The 19141-nt window shown below is 36.9% G+C and overlaps 1 protein-coding gene across 2 annotated transcripts in view; it reads right to left on the reverse strand.

The window, feature by feature from the left end:
* The window catches only part of MPP7 (MAGUK p55 scaffold protein 7), a 154725-nt gene that overhangs the window by 24670 nt on the left and 110914 nt on the right, over positions 1-19141 (reverse strand). Inside the window, exons 7-12 of one of the 2 annotated variants that reach the window (XM_057432897.1) lie at positions 16205-16286; positions 15204-15289; positions 13310-13384; positions 12516-12712; positions 11926-11990; positions 1788-1826 (exon numbers count right to left, since the gene is read on the reverse strand). In XM_057432897.1, the coding sequence (XP_057288880.1) occupies positions 1788-1826; positions 11926-11990; positions 12516-12712; positions 13310-13384; positions 15204-15289; positions 16205-16286 (544 nt within the window). The remainder of the gene's footprint in view (positions 1-1787; positions 1827-11925; positions 11991-12515; positions 12713-13309; positions 13385-15203; positions 15290-16204; positions 16287-19141) is intronic. The other variant, XM_057432898.1, reaches the window with a different exon arrangement.

The following is a 19141-nucleotide window of genomic DNA, read 5'->3' on the forward strand; positions in this document are numbered from 1 at the left end:
ACAGTATGCTAGAGATTGGAAGGGACCTCAAAAGATCATCTAGTCCAATCCCCCTGCCGGAGCAGGAACACCTAGATAATGTTACACAGGAATGTGTCCAGGTGGGTTTTGAATGTCTCCAGGGAAGGAGACTCCACAACCTCCCTGGGCAGCCTGTTCCAGTGTTCCGTCACCCTCACTGAGAAGTTTCTTCTCAAGTTTAAGTGGAACCTCTTGTGTTCCAGTTCGTACCCATTACCCCTTGTCCTATCATTGTTTGCCACTGAGTAGAGCCTGGCTCCATCCTCGTGACACTCCCCCTTTATATATTTATAAATGTTTCACTGAAAGGGCTACAACACCAAGAAAAAGTGGGTTCAAATGAAGTGTTCAAGGCCAGGTTGGATGGGGCTTTGAGCAACCTGGTCTAGTGGAAGGTATCCCTCTCCATGGCAGGGGGTTGGAGCTAGGTGATCTTTAAAGTCCCTTCCAACCCAAACCATTCTGTAATTCTCTGATTCTGTTTTGCCACCTTTATGGCAAAACCATGATAGTCTCACCTTAAAAATTCATGCACTCTGTATTTACAGATAGCAAGAAAAGAGGGGGGGGGAGTGTCTCTTCTGTTTCAAGGAGATGATTTGATAAGGAATCACATCCAAAGCATCATTTTCCAAGCATACTCCAGTTTCTCAGCACACTCACAACTGAACATTAATTTAGTTGGTTAACTAACAAAGGTAAGAAGTTTATTTTCAGCATGATCAGATGGCCACTAGTTCCACAAACATGTGATGAAATTATTCCACAATAAGGTTTTCGAAAGAGGTCAAAGTTCTTTCAGTATACAGTTTGTGTTCCTGATGTAGCTGCTATACTGCATTTAAAAGCAGTATACTGCAATATGAAAACCATCTCTCATTTACCATACTGGTCTCGACTGTTTCAGTGAGCACACTGGCTTGGATGTACTAAAGCACTTTGACAAGTTTCTTCCCATTCCTCTTGTAGTAGGAGGATGAAAGCCTTGGGAAAAGGGCTGGTTGCCACAAAATTCGCTCCAGCCAGCCTTCAGCTGGCAGGAATTCTGGACAGTTTCAACTAAAATAATTTTACATAGCTTTTAAAATGGCACAAACTAAAAAGCTGAAACATATCATGGAACATTCACCTTTTTAAAATGTGGCTTTTGTTTGAAATTTGGAATCTTAAGGCTGAAGCCAAAGGACTCCTTCCCCTCCCTCTTCCCCATTCTGCGCAATGATACATTGAACTCGGACTAGCTTTAAAGCTAAATTTAAGCTATTGAGTTGTTACAACCTGCTTTATTTTCTAATGTGGAAAAAGAACTGGTGCCTGTAAATTTGCTCTGTACTCTCACTGAATTCTCCCAATATTGTTAGATACGTAGAAAGAAAGTGTAGGCAAAACTTGGATAAAACCTGGAAAGCATGTCTGTTAAAGACTTAGTCAAATGTTTCACGATACAATAACCTTTTTGTTTCATTAAGCACACTACTAACTTAATGTACTCGAAAAGTATTTTTCCCAAATTTATATTTTTTTTAATTTTGATTTAAAAATCAAACCAGTATTTCAGCAGCTTATGTATAACCAGATAAAGGCATACAATACATAAATCCTTTATGTCAAATCCAATGAGCCATTTTTGAAAACTTAATATTCATGCTTTTCTCATGCAGAGTAAGGACATTTGTATGCAGATTACCCCCAAAAGCAAAGTAGCAGTTCCAGGGAAAAGAAGCTGAAAGAAAGGAAGAAATTGTCTTTGGTAACCAATTGCTCACCTAGATAGGATCCACTGTTGTGACCCGCATATTCAGCATCTTCTGGACGAAGGGTAAAAGCATACAGAATAAGAGCCAAGAAATAAAGCAGAATAGTTAGAAGCCCAGCAAAAAATACAGAAGAAATTGCTTACAAAATGACAACTGTACAAAGCATAGCATTAAAAACCTTCAATAAGCCATTTTCTTAGAAACATAAAACAATGTTTATTGTTTTATATTTTAGCTGGAGATATTCTGGAATTTTGCAGCATGCACACTGATCTTTTTACCTTTTCAAGCAAAGACTGTGATGACAGCAAACATTCTAAAAAGAATTCTAGCACTGAATTCACACTTTATCAGTTAATACAAGGTATGATGCCACTTAAAAGAAAGCAAAACATATTTGATGTAAATCAAGCTTTTTTGTAAATTATACATTATCAGACTTTAGCTTTAAGTTTTGGCTCACTGGATTAGACAGAAAGGGTTTTGATCAAAAACACATCCTCTCATTTGATATAAAATAACTATAGTGTATATTTTTACATGCCAGAGGCCCTTTGATCAAAAATATGAGCTACAATTTCTAATTCCTTTATAAACAAAGGCCTCTTAACGTTCTTAAAAAAAAATAAAAAAATTCAAGAGATCAGCTGCTATTACTTTAACATATGCTGCAAGCATAACAGTACCCGGCTACACGCAGAGGGAAAACAGTAAAGATGATACTACACAGATGAACTTTCTACCATCTCAGAGAAGTATATTCTTCAGTAGTAATTAGAAATGCAAGACCTCTCGTGGCTGTGTAATTAAGTTGAAACCATCTCTTCCCATCCCAGCCCACCCAAGTCTTGCTAATATTATTTTATGATACTACTTTCCTATACATATCTTCCAGAAGTTCAAAAGAGAGAAAGCAGTTTAAAACAATAGTTCAAATTACTGATTTTTACATGAAGCAACTAGGAATATTCTGGTGTTTTTATCTGCTTCAGAAGATGATTCAATGTATTTGGTGGCAATATAAAAGCATTGTAAGTATAACATCTCTTAGAAACGTTGGGCTATATGCAATTTAATTCTAAACACATGTTCTCTAAATAAAACTATTGGGCTATGCAGGGAAACTTTTGTACATGTACCTTCAATTTCCTCTGAGAAGCACAAAGGAAAAATAGGAAAGGAAATCATTAAATGGAGTGAAAACATAACTTAAGAAAGAAAAGTTAAATTGAAAAAGAAAAATGCACCTACCACACTCAACTGCTTCCTCATCTTAGAACAGCCAAAAAAACAAAGTAATATTGTTTAATGCTCCATAAATAGGAAAAAATGTAGCTATGTATGCTACTCTAAAATCCTCTTGATAGCACCTATTACATTGAGGCATACACCAACATACCAGCACTGAGTTTAACTTACATGCTTAAAACTACACTGAGTTAGAAGACCTAAAAAGACATTGAAATGTTATGCGCATTTTTAATTTCCTATATGAGATTCTCCCTCTATTTATTTAATAGCATTGACCTTACTCAGTCTTCATGGAAGAACTCTCTGGAATTAATGCAAAGTTTGTCAATTCCATTTAATCAGTCTTAACCTAGAATTTCTACTGTGAACACAATCTCAGGATTTTTCTGCACTTAAAGTAACAGCTGCTACTGCCCTTGAAGCTGGGTTTTGGAGAGGGTTTTTTGTATTTTTTTGAACCTCTCTAGTTCTTGGCATTTTTTTCTCTCGCCCTTTCCTGATCTAATAGACCTACTCCAAATTTTCTGTTTACCTATAGTAAGTCAAGAAATGTCTGCCTCCTTGATACTGGAAAACATATATTTTTACAATCACCTTTGGGCTTTTAAAGAAAAGCACGATAAATATAATGAATTTTTGATCAGAAAGATACATACTAACGTCTAGATTTATATAGGGATTTTTACAATCTATATCTCGTTCAAATTTCCTTTGGAATCTGAATAAATATGCCTGAAATATAAATATTTCAAGGAGCTTTCATGATGCATGTCTTTCCTTGGAATGCGAAGAAATAATTCAAGAGATATTTTACAATCTTTAATTGATGTATCAAACAAAGGCTAGGTCAAAAGTCTCTTGCCTATCTCACTACATGGAAGAGCTTTTCCCAGTTCATGGCACGTAGCAGATACAAGAGTCTTTTCTGCCAGAGTCAGAAATACCAAATCATTTCTTGGTATCTTTTTCTTGAGGACTTATGTTTTAAAATATTAATTTGGAAGAAATCTCTGAATCTTATTTAAAGTTTATGTCTACACTCAAGGTGACCACATGGTTTTAGTAAGCTGGAAAGTCCTTTAAGGTGAGCCCTGCTTGGTTGAACACATCTGGTGCCTTAAAAGTGCCAACAGTTTTGTGAGTTGAGACTGAAAGTGTTGGATCCCTTTTCTTCTTCCAATCTTAAAAGCTTCCAGTTCTTGAAATGATAGATGCCCTCAGGCTGGACCTTGGATGGCAGGCTGGCTTCCAGGTACTACTTCTTTCTCCTTCTCTGTGCTGAGAGACCTCTTACATTTCCTGATAAATATGACAAGCTATTCTATATTTTCATTTCTATCACTATCAAGAAGCTGCAATGTGCCTCCTGAAAAGAAGTCACTAATGCTCAATTCACATCAAAATATCTCAAATTCAACAAAGTTCTTTGACTTAGCTAGTGACTATGCATTTTAAAGTATTCTGTTTGTATTTTATCACTGGAAACAAGACAAGTCCTCCTTTATAAACATGAAAGGACCAGGAGAAAAAGAGGTCTGTGTGTACAAACAAACCAGACAGGACAAAATGGACTAGGGGAAAAAGAGGTCTGTGTGTACACACAGCTATAGACTAACTCTGCCCTGATCACTGCAGACTTCAGAGAAGACCCACAAGCATGGGAGATGGTGAAGCTACAGCAGGAGGACTGAGAACATCTGAGGGGAACCCAGGCTTCTGGGCTACCCGTGCTAGGAAAAGGAATGGTCTTCCACAAATCAAAGGCGTCAGGATTCCAAGTGAGTAAGCTGATCCCAGAGAGCACAAGCCAAAATTTCTAAAAGCTGAGGTTTAACACAGATAAAGTGAAGGAGTTCTGAACTTTTTGTATTTTGTTAAAAATCTTCCGTCAGGCTACTCCTAAGGATGAAGGTAGCAGTCTATAATGAAAAGAATTAAGAAATTAGTGGGTCTTCATAACTTAATGCAGCTATGAAAGTCATCAACATGTAGCTCCCAATCTGAATTCTACCAGGAATTATACCAGGCCTGTCACTGGTAAAGCCACAGGTTATTTGCCAGGCAACTTTGTACTGTGATTCACCACTAATACAGGTCTATGTGTCTGAAGTAGTTGTACGTATGCAGCAGATGCACCCAGATACATGCTTGAATTCCAAAATTTAGAGACACAGAAAATTGGGATAGATCTCAAGCCAACAGTTTCACTAAATTGGGGTGAGAAAGGAAATAGAGCTGTTTATCTGGAAGGAACAAATAAGAGACTAGAAGAGGACAGAGACTAAAGAAAAGGAAATTTGATGGGAAAACAAAAGTACCCCAAACCAACATAAGGCAACAAGGAGCAAATAAAACACTGAGAAAAGAAGAAATACCATCAATTAAATGCAGTGTTGCAAAAAGGGAGAGAAAGTTACAAAGAAAATAGCCATGGTACAGGTTTATGAAAGAAAAAGCACAACCAAGACAGAAGTGGGAAAAAAAGAAACAGGAAACACAAGCATAAAGGAAGGTTAGGAAGAAGGTGTTTTTATTCATTTTAGAAAGATTTCAGTGTAGCAAATACGCTAAACTACAACAACAAAACAGTATCACATACACTGTATTTCTGTATGCATTTTAACTGAAATATATTAAGATATAGTTTTGGGGGCCTCACCCAAATTATATTAGTTAAGAAGCTCAAAACTAGTGCCACTCCAGGAACTTCCTCAACTCTTTGGAACAGTCCAGCACCAGATTAAAATGTTGAGCTTTTGCTGGCTTTTTTCAACAAAATTTCCATCAAGGAATCATACTTAAATGTTTCTCAGTCTAAAACCAGATCCAGCAGCTCTGTTCTAGCTTCTTATCACAAGCATGTTACATTATCCCTTAAATTCTATTTTGCTCTAGTAAGCAAGAAATTGTGACATACAATGACCTGCATTACAGTGGATATATTCAACACTCCTGATACTTTAGTGGTGAACAGCCCCACATTGGAATCGACATTTATACTGTTTTGCAGGTTTTTATCCTATAGATTTTTGTAGATTGAACGACACATGTTCATGCTATAGGAAATTTAAGGTGATCTAATTTAATCCTCTTATCATCGGATAACAGCATCGCTACCAAGATAACTTGGAAGATGAAGATAGTCTTGCGGTGAAGGAAAGAGCAAGAGTTTATGAGATCCGCTTCCACTTCTGTCTCATGACCTTGACTCACATGTCATCCAACTTCAGATTTCCTTAATTTCTCTGTGGTAGCAGGAAGTTAATATTTGTAAGGAGAGAACAAAGATGCTAATGTACTAATTTTACTCTACAGGCCTGGTTTACTTTTTGGTTTTACTCATAACTACCTACAGGTGGGCAATCAAGTTTCAAATATGAACACAGAAAAATACTGAGAAGAAAGGCAAAGTTACGATTGTGCAGTAATTCTAACAAGTAAAAATGTCCTATACATTTATCCTAAATGTTTGGTCAAAGCATTCATTCTTTTAACCTGTTTAAATTCTTTTGTTGGCAGAACACAATCTTCAATTCACAAGACACTCGTCTATGGATAAACTGGGTTACATCTTGTTTGAATGAACACCATTTGGCTACAGTTAAATATTTCCACTTGCTCATGCAATGCCAATCACATATGGTAAATCAAAATTGAAAGTAAAATGGCTTTTAAGCCCTAGAAAAACTATATGATGATAGCTTTGCCACAGTAAGTATTTACATTTAGCATTAAACATACAGAACAAATGTATTTTCATGGAAAAGACATTTCCTAACAGCTCTGTCATATATGCTCCATACATATACATATTTATAAATAACTATACACACTGGGTATGGATATACACATACACATATGCATGCACTGCACAAGTTAGCAGAAGTTACAGACTACGCTAGTATAAAATATAAAGTTACCAGTAATTTTCATACCAGAGACAACACATATATAACATAAGAATAAACACAGTAATCACTGTGAAAGCAAAATTATGCTGAAGGAATATAATGTCTTGGCTGATTACTGTAGTTTATAACATCTGCAGAGCAGTAAGTCATTTGATTGTTATTCAAAGAAATATTTTTTTCCCCTCAAAAAAACAGGTGATCGCTGTTTTATTTACAAATTAAAGTAAGCTACAAATGCAAGAATGATCATGTTTGTTGGCAATGACTCCTACAGTCAGAACATAAGCAGTCTCTGTATTCAAGTTAACAGACTGGAAGCTATTGAACAAATAAATTCTTCCCTGTACTGAGTGTCATGTCTCTTGTAGTTAGCCAGGATGCAGTGACAGGAGAACTCAGAGAGCCAACTACGGCTACAAAGTTGTGCCCAAGCTAAAGTGACCTACAGCCGGGAATGCTGTTAAGTATTATTCAGGAATACCAGGTGAGCAAGTCTCTGCAGAGCTGGCATTCAGCAGTGGCTCACATGCTCAGACATACCAAAGCCTATTGCATGCAGCCAGAAACACCTGTACTGTACCTCCCAAAGAGCTCCCTCTCACCCCAGGTGCAGGTATACTGCACATTCACCATCCCAGCACACAGAGGGGGCATCTCTGTTCCTTAACTTTTATTCCGTTTTCCTATTTTCTTTTCTATGCTGCTTTTTCTTAGCATTTTTCCCCCATTATAATTTCCCATAGTATTAATGCAGAATGCTATTTGCCAAAAAGTCCTATTAGTTACTGAGAAAAATGTTGAAAATGTTTGAGAGGACTGTTATCCCTCCATCAGTTCTGCACTAATCCAGAGCCTGGGAAGTAACACTATCAATCTTACCAGCGGGTCAGAATATCTAACTGCCACTTATCTCATGCTTTTAAAACTTATCATATATTAATGTTGAATTTATCGAGGTTTTCTGCCAATAAGTGCAAACAAAAAGAAGTCAAGAGTTCCTATTAGTAGTCGTTAAATTTTTTAAATGGTGAATGTGAAAGCAAATACATTAGTGTTTGATTTAAAATGAATCAAGAAACAACTAAACTATAGTAATGCTCCTGTTTATTGCTGTTAATTGCATTAATCTAGTAATTTCTTTGTGGGATTTTGCCTAATGGGGCTGATGGACAGCTTTTGTCTGTCTACTCTTCCATTGCCCTGGTTGCAATACTTGCTTCTTTTCTTCACCCTCAATACAAAATTTCACTTCCCTGTTTTTCCCTTTTTTTTTTATTCCTACTTTCTCTGTGTCTTCCTCTCAATGTAAAACCATCTCTTGTCACCATAGGCTACACCTATACTACCAATTTCCTTTGACCTTACTCCCAGAAACCAACTACGTGCCTCCTCCATTTGCAAATGAAAATGTGTGTTTTCACTTACCTTTCAGGAAGGAGTGTACACTGGTTTGCCTCCTCCTCCAGTATACACATGACATACTAAAGGTTTTTCACTTTGACTGGTGCAATGTGAGAATGATTCTATTTTGCCTTTCAAGAAAATGGCTAACTGCAGGGAGAGCGGTGCACGTGTATCTTCCACAAAGCTAAGCTATTTACTTGAACTTCACACAGAGACATAATGAAACAGTTGACTTGGCTATTAAACTGAAACTAAGAAATTGACATTTCTATTATAAACTGATTGGTTTAGGTTTCTGGCTGGTTTTTTTTTTTTTTCAATGCAAATAATTCTTGCTAAAAAAAGTTCTGTGGAAAGTAACCTCCACTCTCTTTCCTTGATATGGATGCGCATACAAGCGCCACCAAAAAATCCCACTTTACTTCCAAATTTATGATACAGAAATATATGTACAGATTAACAACATTAAATAACATGCATTGCTATGCTGAAAAGACTAAAAAATTCAAAATAGGAAATAGCTTCCCCAAAGTAACCCAATCTAGCTCTATGTAGGTTTTGAAACATACTTAATTATCAAAGCAAATCATAGATGGATGATAATGTTTCTATAATACAGTTATTGACTATATTTCAGAGAGCTCTTCTCTAGATGACTACACAAGTCCTTCACAGTTCCAGAACTGGCTTGAGAAGAGAGGAAAAAGAAGAAGTTGCAGAATACTTTTCATATGTTATATGATTTTAACTGATTTTTAGATTAACTTTCAAGTAGAATGACACTACCACCCTGAAAGCCCACTTAAGAACCCAGAGCTGACTCAGATTTTCTGGATATCTAAGAAAATAGACTATTTCTCCTTGATTCTCCCTATTAAAAACAAAGGCATGCACCCAGGTTTCTTCCTCACTACAAAACGTGGGATATGTGAAATGAGTCAACTGAGCAGAGCAGGCTGACACCCAGAGCTACTTACCAAGAAAGCTTCCTAGTGCAACTCTTAGTCCTGAGTCCTCCCAGGAAAGGGACTTTTATTAGCAGCTCTGCTGAAGTCAACAGGTTTTCATCTTTGGGAAACTATAAGAATATCAGCTGGCAAATTGCCCTTTCCCTCCAAACTGCTGAGGAAATTCAGGTGATAAGATTGGATGGGATCAACTGTGACAGCAAGCAACCTCTCAATATACAGGTAGTTCGTGAAGATGTGCAGAACATTACCAATTTCCCACCTCCTTACATGGAAACTTGTTAAATAATAAAATTTTAGAGGACAATAACCAGTGGGCCATACCCCACAATACAGAAAAGGGCTACACAAAAAAAAAAAAAAAAAAAAATCAGACCTAGAAGTTCTTCCCAAATTTCTGTTCTCTGTAACCTTCCTTACATGTTTCTGATGCTGGCAGTATGTTTTTTGCTCAGCTGAGCAATACGAGATTTTCCAGCATCCTCCAGTTCTGGCAAGGTGATTGCTGTGAACAAATACAGACAGGGCCTTCCATTCCACAGCTTTCCTGACATGCTTGGTAACACGAAAAAGCTGCCTAACCTGAGAAAGATCACAAGGGTGTGGAGTTTCCCAGCTTACATGGAATCTTCTGGAAAAGCCAAGCAAGTGGAAGGTTTTCCTGAGAGCAACTCGAGCACCATCCTAGTCATAGCAGTTTTTCTACATCTGAATTCCTGTCCTTAAAATGCCTCCTCCATGAAGGATCTGAATTCCTTCCCAGCACTAAAAACATTTTGTCTTTGAAAAATAGGATGGACCTCTACTCAGAACAGCACTTCCCCTCTTCCCATGGAAATCTGGCAAATATAGCAGCAGATTATCCTAAGAAATGTTGAAGAGAAAAAATTACAAGCCTCCATTAGTCTGCAGTCTCTCCTCCATCAAGAGGCACCACTGCCTTCTAGATGATATTTAGCTGGGCCTTGCTTTGTTTAAACGAAGTCTGAAAGAAGGATAACAGGCCTGCTGCCTGACCTGTCATGTTTTAAAGGAAAGTGGAGGAAGAGAGGAACTCTTCCCCCTTGTTTAAGCCAATTAAGGCAAAGTTAGTGGAAACAGCAGAGACAACAATAGCAGACATACTGTGGGTCTTCTTTGGATTGCAATTTTGGTAATTCCCAATCAAGTCCAGGCTGTCTATTTGGAAGGGTGAGATGCATCTTGTAAAACCTTTCACTTGAAGGTCACTAAAAAGATGCAATCTATTAGAAAAAGAATCATGCAGTGTTGCTGCAGCAGCTGATTTACCTCTTCAAAAGCATCAGTGCCACCTTAATTGAAGGCTCTTGTTGAGGGTATTATCCAGATTCAAGAACAGTGGACAGAGAGAAATAGCTATACCCTGGGATCAGACACTTTTCCAAAACTGGGGCAGAGCAACTTGACCTAGAACCTAGAAAAACAACAGATTTACTACAAGCTGTAGAAGCTCCTCTTTGTTTCTAAGACCTATGTAAATTAGAAAAGCTATAGTGCAATCACATAGTCCGTTACTGTAATTACAAAGCTTATCGAGGGCTTTGGAGTTAACAATAGCATTAGGGCACACAATCAAATAGTGAAATGGCATGAAAGATAGAAAATGCAAATTATTAGAAAACTAACAGTAACTGAAGAACTTCAGAACACAAAAGCCATAGCAAGGAGTTAGGAAAATTGCAATAGAAACATTGGTGAGAAGTTCTAAAGTTAAAAGCATTTAGTTTTGCACTTAGTGTGCCAGCATCCACTGTTCGCCATAGTATCCACACTTCTTGTTTTAACGTTAAGGAATGAAAAATGGCTGGAAATTTTAGATCACTTTTGAATATTTCTAGTTGAACTCACAAACATGTTTGTATTTAAGTTTAGAACATACTGAAGCATGATAGTTTCTTACATTGTACTCACTTTGTTATGAGTCTGTACAACTGAAAGAAATAACAGGTCAAGTAAAATATGCAATGATACTTAAAACAGATGTTGATGTAAATTCCAGTGGAAAGAAAATATTTGTTTCAATGTATTGCGCTTTCTTAGAGCTTTTCTTCCATTGTGCAACTATATTATTTAAAAGCAGAGACTGTTAAGACTGAATTTGTTTAAAAAACAATAAAAACTGGTTCTGTGAAAGCCTGTCAAAGAACAGAATGTCCTGACTTTCAAAACTCTGTGCTACTTCGTAGGATGCAAAAAATCACCAACTATACAGGGGAGAGAAGGGGAGAGTATCCAAACTTTTATCTCACTCTCAATATAAATTTCACTGTATTGATGCAGTCCAAATTATAAAATCTGTTGAGCCAATTCTATACTATTTCAACAGGGAAAGAACACTCTTCAACCTTTGAAATATTATATATCAAAACACTAATTGAGCTCAGTGGTTCTAAAACTAAGTTGGAAGGTTGGGATAAATTGTTAGCTGCTTTTAATTTCAGCTCTTATATTTACTTTCCTACTGATACATGTATTCAAGAAACTATTGTGCCCAGGAGAAATGCATCCTGTAGTCAGAGGGCTGAAACAAACTGCTATTTTATAAGGTTAGAGATCTGGAGTATGATTTCTATTCCAGGTTAGCAGACTTACATGACTTTCTGTTGGAAATTTTCAGTGGCTGAATCTGCACTTCTGGTCTTCTTACTGCAAATCTCCTATGAAATGGGAGGTAGTAAGGCAAAGACACAAACTCCTCGGTTTTCACAGCAAGTTTGGGATTAATAAACACTTAACATCACGAGACTATTGCAAAATATCCAGGAGATTTTATAAGAAATTAACTTAAATCAATGCAATCTATTGACAATCTAAAAAAACTTAATCCTCAGCCTCAAATTCTTGTAAGCTTTCCAAAACCTGCTTCAGTTCCTATTCCTGCACAGTGCATCACTGTGAATACAGATACTGATGTGCTATTTTCCATATGTTTTTTCTTTCAATCTGGATCAGCATTATCCTATCAGGTTTTGTCATTATTAATTCTAGCCAGACAAATAAGGAAATCCAAACTATTTCAGCAACAGGTTTCCAAGTTCAGCTGTCTTGTTGCAAATGCAGGTTGATCATACCATGTAATCTATGAGTATTACATATGACAACTACGCTAACTTAACAACTCGGCAAAGAATTGTCTTCTCTTACTACAAAAAATAATGAAACTATGCTTCTCAGTAGCTCACCTCTCCTGGAAATGCTTTGAAGGGATCAAGCCTGCTCTGGGATTGGCATCGCCTTCGTGTTTGGCCTGCCACCAGGTTGCATCATCCTGGCTCATGATCTGAAGGATATCTCCTTTTCTGAAAGCAAGTCCAGCTTCTTTACAAGGAATTGCTTTATCCTCATTAGGATCATAGTCAAACAGAGCTCTAATAAACATCTGAAACAAACAGTGTTTAATCTTTAGAATCAAAATATTAAATGTAATCCAACTTTACTTATGCTGTTCAAAACCACTGAATTAAATAATTTGAAGCAATAAACATTAACTGCTGTGAAACATCCTGATGGACATCAAACATAGAAGTTCATATGTGAATTTTAAATTCATTGCTTCTGCAACCACAACCCCAGTGTAGTAAAGGCTCCATGATCTGAGGCAAACGGATCCATAAAGGTAAGTTGTGTGCCCATATGGGGAACAGAAGAGAAGATACTTTTGAACCAAGGTGTTATCAAGTGTCTTCTACCAAGTTTATGATGGAAGGAGTACTTGGAAGCAAGCATGGTCCTCTAAGATGACAGAAGATTATCTATGTTGACTTTACAGCGGTAGAGTTAGGGCTTAAGAACCATGTTACACCCACTTGTAAATCCAGCACATGAATACTGAAGTGTACAGTGTGCTATACATTGTCACATTAGGAAAATTAAATCTGGAGGACTAAATCACATTCTTGGTTCTGGTATCCAAGCAAACAATATATATCCTCAGCAGAACAGTTACTCCAATAGTTTCAGAAATAGTCTCGCCTACCTTGCCTTCCTTCACTGGCACTTCTTCCTTCACACTAGGTATGATTTTAAATGTAATTGCTCCTTGAGACTGAGCCTGGTGAATGTTTGAAAAGAAAATACACTGAGAATAAAGCTGTACATTTCAAAGAACTCTTAAAAGGAAAATAAATGCAAATTAATTTAAAAATACTCGAATCAATGAATCTATCCTCTCCCAAGCAAGATCTGTGGAGTCTCACAGCTTCACCATACCAAATTTTGCATTGCAAAGATTAAAATATTTTCTTCAAATGCTCCATTTTATTTACTTCAGTGATGGGCAGAGATGGACTGTTAAAACCTGCGTGTTTCAGAGGTCCCACTCCTGCACTGAAAGCGGAAGCAAATGCTACAGCTAAAATGTACGCATATTAGAAGGAACTGCTGGAATCCTGGCACAGTTTGGACATCCCTGGAAAAATCCAACTAACATTTCATTTTTCAAAAAAAAGAAAAAAAAAAAAGAAACAATCAAACAGGGTTGTGACATATTTATCATACAGAGCTATTGAGGGGGATTTATTCTTTTGGCAACTTTAAGAAACAGAAAAGAAAAACATATTTGAACAGATTACGTGTACTAAATGGAAAAAAACCCCTCTGCTATAAATCTTAAAACAAGTTAGCCATCATCAACCACCTCATCCATTCATCTTTCCCTATATCCCACTTAAAATGTGTCTGGCTGCATTTTACTTATTAACCACAATATATTCCCACTGCCTCAGTGACATTTTGCTATTGAAGGAAGCGCTAATCAGCTGGAGCCTCTGCTACTATTGCATGCAGCCGACAAGTTTCATAAAAACTAGCAGAGTGCAACAGACAGCCAACGATTTAAGCAAAATGGAAACAGGCCCGTCCACTACCAAGCGAGACATACTTCTGCCGGCATGTCTGCGATCCAAGAGCTCACTGTTTGACAAGCAGCAGCCAAGTTCTTATTTCACCAGCCGTAGGACTGGAATCAATAATTCTGTTACTTTTGAAACAAGCTCAAACTAGCGTTTGATGTTTATATTGTACCTCAAGGAGGCAAATGGGGAAATTGTTCACACCTTTTCCTAGTGCTATTGTGTTTCTAGAGATTTTTAAATATTAATTTTTGCAGGGAAATATGTTTCTATAGGGAATACAAAACCATAAAGCAAGTATGAATATCAGCAGACTAAAACTTGAAATTAATCAGCTTGGTTAATGAACCAAAACTGTGAGACAGCCACTCAATTCAGCTGGACAGCAAGGCATTTATGTATCTAGAAATTCCTACACCACGAATATAAGGAGCTGTCATGACCCTCATTGGTTTCTTAGTAAAATATTTAAGTATTTCTGAAAAAGTCTAAATTACTTAATTTGCAATAGTGTTCCGTGAGTAATTAGGTTGGCTTTAGAGACTGCGTAGTTCAGAAGAGTGCAAACATAATCATATATATGGCTACATACTGCAAATCTATGTAAAATATAATCTTAATATAACAGTTATACAGTCTATTAAGTATATGTATTATGAATTAATTTTCACATGGAGTTAACGCTTTATTAATGAATAAATTTAAAATAGTTTTAATTCAACAGATCATGGTGAGCCTTAAAAACTGTAGATTATACACCGAGGTCTGCAACATCCTGCAACACATTTATAGCCATATTATCATCATTAACTCTTTACAAGTAATCTGTAATTGCATATATATGTAATGTGCAGAAAGCAATTCTTTAAGAGAAAGGAAATAGAGGTTTGTAAATAATGGCACTGAAAGGAAAGGCATTATTGTAGAATATACTTTTTTCTAAGAAATACACCAGAAATAACAAGTGTAATTACTTGTTCTTCATTCCCCTATATTAATTTTTAAACTTCTGGTATTTACCAAAATGTGTATTATTTCTTCAGGTCTTTTATCATCCACAGGAATCCCATTGACTTCCCTCAATTCATCACCAACGTGAATAAGACCTACAGAAGACAAAGAGGAGCTGGTAAAGTGTAGCTATGTGTTACACAAAAAATGCCATTAACATCCAGCTTTTTTCTCCCTTGTTCATCTGCTTTAAGCTCTGATTTAAAAGCAGGAATGTCTGGTGAGCACAACAGCTACTGTCCTCACAGGTTTGAGATGGTTGGTTTACTCACCTCCCTTCCTTCCTCTTGAAATTAGTTCTCTATGACTTTTCCAAGCTTTTATGCAGATGTTTGAAAAATGTCTGTGCCAATTCTTTTTCTACTCATACTACTTTCTCACTGCTAAACAGCTGCAAGTACCACAATGATCACTGAGGCTGTGAGTGCTAATGTGCAGCACAAACGCTTGCTAATTTAGCAATATATACATCTAGACTTACTCCATTACCCCATCTAAATGTGAAACACAGCTGTCCTAGAGTCTCTTCAGTGAAAAGAAGACTTTATAGTATAATCCAGGACTACTTGCTTGAGTTCTTGCAGACTTTGAGCATCCCAAACTAAACAATGGCAGTCAAGGATGTGCTGGTATTTTGAGAATTACCAGCTAAAACTCTAAAGGGATGCCCAAATAGAAAGTAATGCAACCATCCTGAGTTCATCCACCAGCAAGTAGTAATCTTGGAATGTACCATAATTTCTAAGTGGATGTGTTCATGTGGAAACAAACCATGATATACTTAAAAATACCCCTGTATCTGCTAACTGAAAGATAACTTGTTGCAACTGAATTGGGGAAAAAAAATTTAGAATCCTTTCACCAGTATTCAAATATCACTTTGGAAAACTGTCCAGACCCCAGGTATTTTTGTTTGTGATAGCATTTAATTTCTGTAACATATGCTGTTTTAGTTCATCTTGTTCAGTTTCTAGAACATGAATAGCTAGTGCCAAGCAGCAACACCTTACCACTTCTGTCTGCAGCTCCCCCACGCATTATCCTGGCCACCACAATTGCACCAGTCTGTTCATCCCTTTTAATAGTAGCTCCCTTGGGTAAAAAACAAACAAACAAACAACAACAAAGTTATTTGGTTAATCTCACTATAATTTTCATTCACTAAACTAAAAGACATTTGAGATGTAAAACTGCAAAAAGTTGACATTACATTGATATGTGAATAAGCCAGAAATTATACTTGCCTATGAAAAGAATATATAAAATACGTTGCTCTATTACCATCCTTTTATAATGTGACCTTTTTTCCATTCAGGAGTAGCTTATAGAATCACAAAATGGTATGGGCTGGAAGGGACCTTAAAGCTCATCTAATTCCAACCCCCTGCCATGGGCAGGGACATCTTCCAGTAGACCAGGATGCCCCATCCAGCCTGGCCTCCTGCATTCTGTATGTACACAGCTTTTTTAAAAAAGGAAAAAGAACAGAAAAAGTTTACTTTTCAACTTAACATTAACTGCAGTGTAGTTTACATGCTGCTAAAACTGTACTAAACTACTGCTGAAAATTGATAAATTACTGTTCCTATGATAAAAAAGTTCATGTTACATATTATGGGCACAAAAAGTTTATACGTTTGTAGTTATTACATTTTATGCTTAGAACTGCTTACGCACCCACTGATCATCGTTTTGCTTTACAGTGTTACCAATAAACATGAACATGACAACTGTCCCTGTATGTTGTGGCTCACCTGGAACAGCCACAGGACAGACATGCAGAGGAAGGGAACATTTCCTGAGTTAGTCATGACTTGTTTTCATATGTTACACAAACACAGTGCAAAGCATTTAGGTAAAATGACATCATATCATTAAATTTCCAGCTAATAGCTGTCTGGATGAGGAAAATGCCTTTGTAACTAGAACAGTGAGGATGCGCTGAAAAGAGGCACAAGGTGATGGGGAAGACGCAGGCAGCAGCAGTGACAAGTGAGATGGGAAAAGGACGTGGAGTCACAAATCCACTGCCTATGCTGTGATGCCAATCCTAGTCAGGCAGCCAGGAAGGAGTGAGGGGGGAAATGTTGGCCCTGCTCTGGAAGACAGAATCCACAGACTAATGAAGGTGACTTGAGCTTGATAAGTCTTACTGTATAGTCACCTCCAAAAAGGTTATATCCAGTATTTTTAAATAACAACATAAAAAAAAAGCATCCCCTGCCCAAGTGCTTTTTAGCTGCACAAGATTACTTTGCCATGTAAATGTCATTAGGTTATCTGTGAAAGCTCTAACTTTGCAATTCAACAGAGATGTTTAGGATTCTGGCAGCTAGAGTCAATTTTCTGAACATTTCCGTATTTGTGATTAGTGAATGAACAGTAGTACTTTACCTATGAGTACAGGACAGTGCTACGTGCACTCTGCCATCACTGGTCAGAATTTCCTTCCATCAGCGAAATGTTGCGCTTGAAGTAAGGTGTATCAGTACTTTACAAAGTTCCTTGAATAATTAAACTGCTTTTACAGCTACCTTCTTGTATTTGTTTAGATTAAACATGAGCATCGTGGTTATCACGACTTTATTTGTTAAGTGTTTCACGAACATAAAAAGCTGAAGTATCTATCAACGAATAACAGGAGTGACACTTCACTAGTTAACAAATTTACTGACTGTAAATAAACTTCTTCCCCTTTCCTTCTACCTCTAAGACAGAAAGTACAAGACAAACAAAGGGAGTTATATGCAAGCTGCATTTCTTGCAAATTAATGCAAAAATTTAAAAGTCACCACACAATATTCTCTTTGGATGAAACTTTAACAGTAGCCAGCACTCTCCAGCAAAATTGATATGTGGTGTTTGTGTATTTTACTATACATCTTAAATTTCTCAGTTTGAAATTCTATCCATAAGCAAAGTAATTCTGCAATTTGCTAGCCTTATTTTTATGTATTATTTATAATGTAATTATAACAGTAAGCATTTGCTTGTATTACAGTTTTAAATGAGTTGAGAGTTTCAAAAAGATAAAGATTTAGCTACAGCTAATGTCACTTTAAAAACTCGTGATTAGACTTCTGTGCAAAAAGAACTGCATACCATTAGGAATATATTAAACAAAGCATTAACCCCTCTAGCCTACATCTCAGTATTAAGTTCTGACCTTGCAGCAACAGCTATTAACTTGAAGTTTATTACATCTGGTTGAAAGTACAAAGTGTCTTTTTTTCTGAATATATTCATCAAAAATTAAAAAAGCAGCATTAGGATGCTAGAGCTAAATAGAAATACAGGACATTTCCACTACATTGTCCATATAGAACAGAGGCTCTCCTAATTAATCAGGGGGAAACAGCCTTGAACAGAAGGGCTTTATGCCTTCTACCGGGAAGTCAATGCTATTAAATGCCACCAACTGCAAAAAGCAAGCGAAGACCGAGCCTTCCACCCAGCTAACTTCAGCCCAGCAACGATGTCTGTTAATGGGTACTTCATGTCACTACACCTTGCTTTTAGACAAAAAAAAACATTGTGTGCAATTCAAGATCACAGAATTGATACAGGCAGCATATGGAAGTAACAATACAGCTGTTGTCCAAGCGGAACAGCCACCTCATGCTCTTTGTGACTATCACTACTGGCACAAAATGAATTTTCCTAGCACAGATTAGCCAATTTGAAGGATGTCCCAGTAAAGACAATGGGTCAATTGGAATTTAAAAGCAAGGCACAAAATCAGGTTTGAATTTACAGGGAAATTCTTTAACCCAAGTTAGATCATTGTCAATAACTCTTCCACGGCAAACTGCATGTAAATGCGCAGGCCCATGAAAAGCAATATTTGTGTTTGTGTATTTTTGTTGCACCTATAGGACATAATGCAAAAAAAGAGGGTTCCTTAAATTCCTCTTCCCTCCTAATTTAGAACACTCAAGAAGAAATCA

The sequence above is a fragment of the Pezoporus wallicus genome, unplaced genomic scaffold (assembly GCF_028554395.1).
Source record: "Pezoporus wallicus isolate ANWC-B61680 ecotype Strahan unplaced genomic scaffold, APGP_CSIRO_Pwel_v1 scaffold_2584, whole genome shotgun sequence".
NCBI classification, from domain to species: Eukaryota; Metazoa; Chordata; class Aves; order Psittaciformes; family Psittacidae; genus Pezoporus; species Pezoporus wallicus.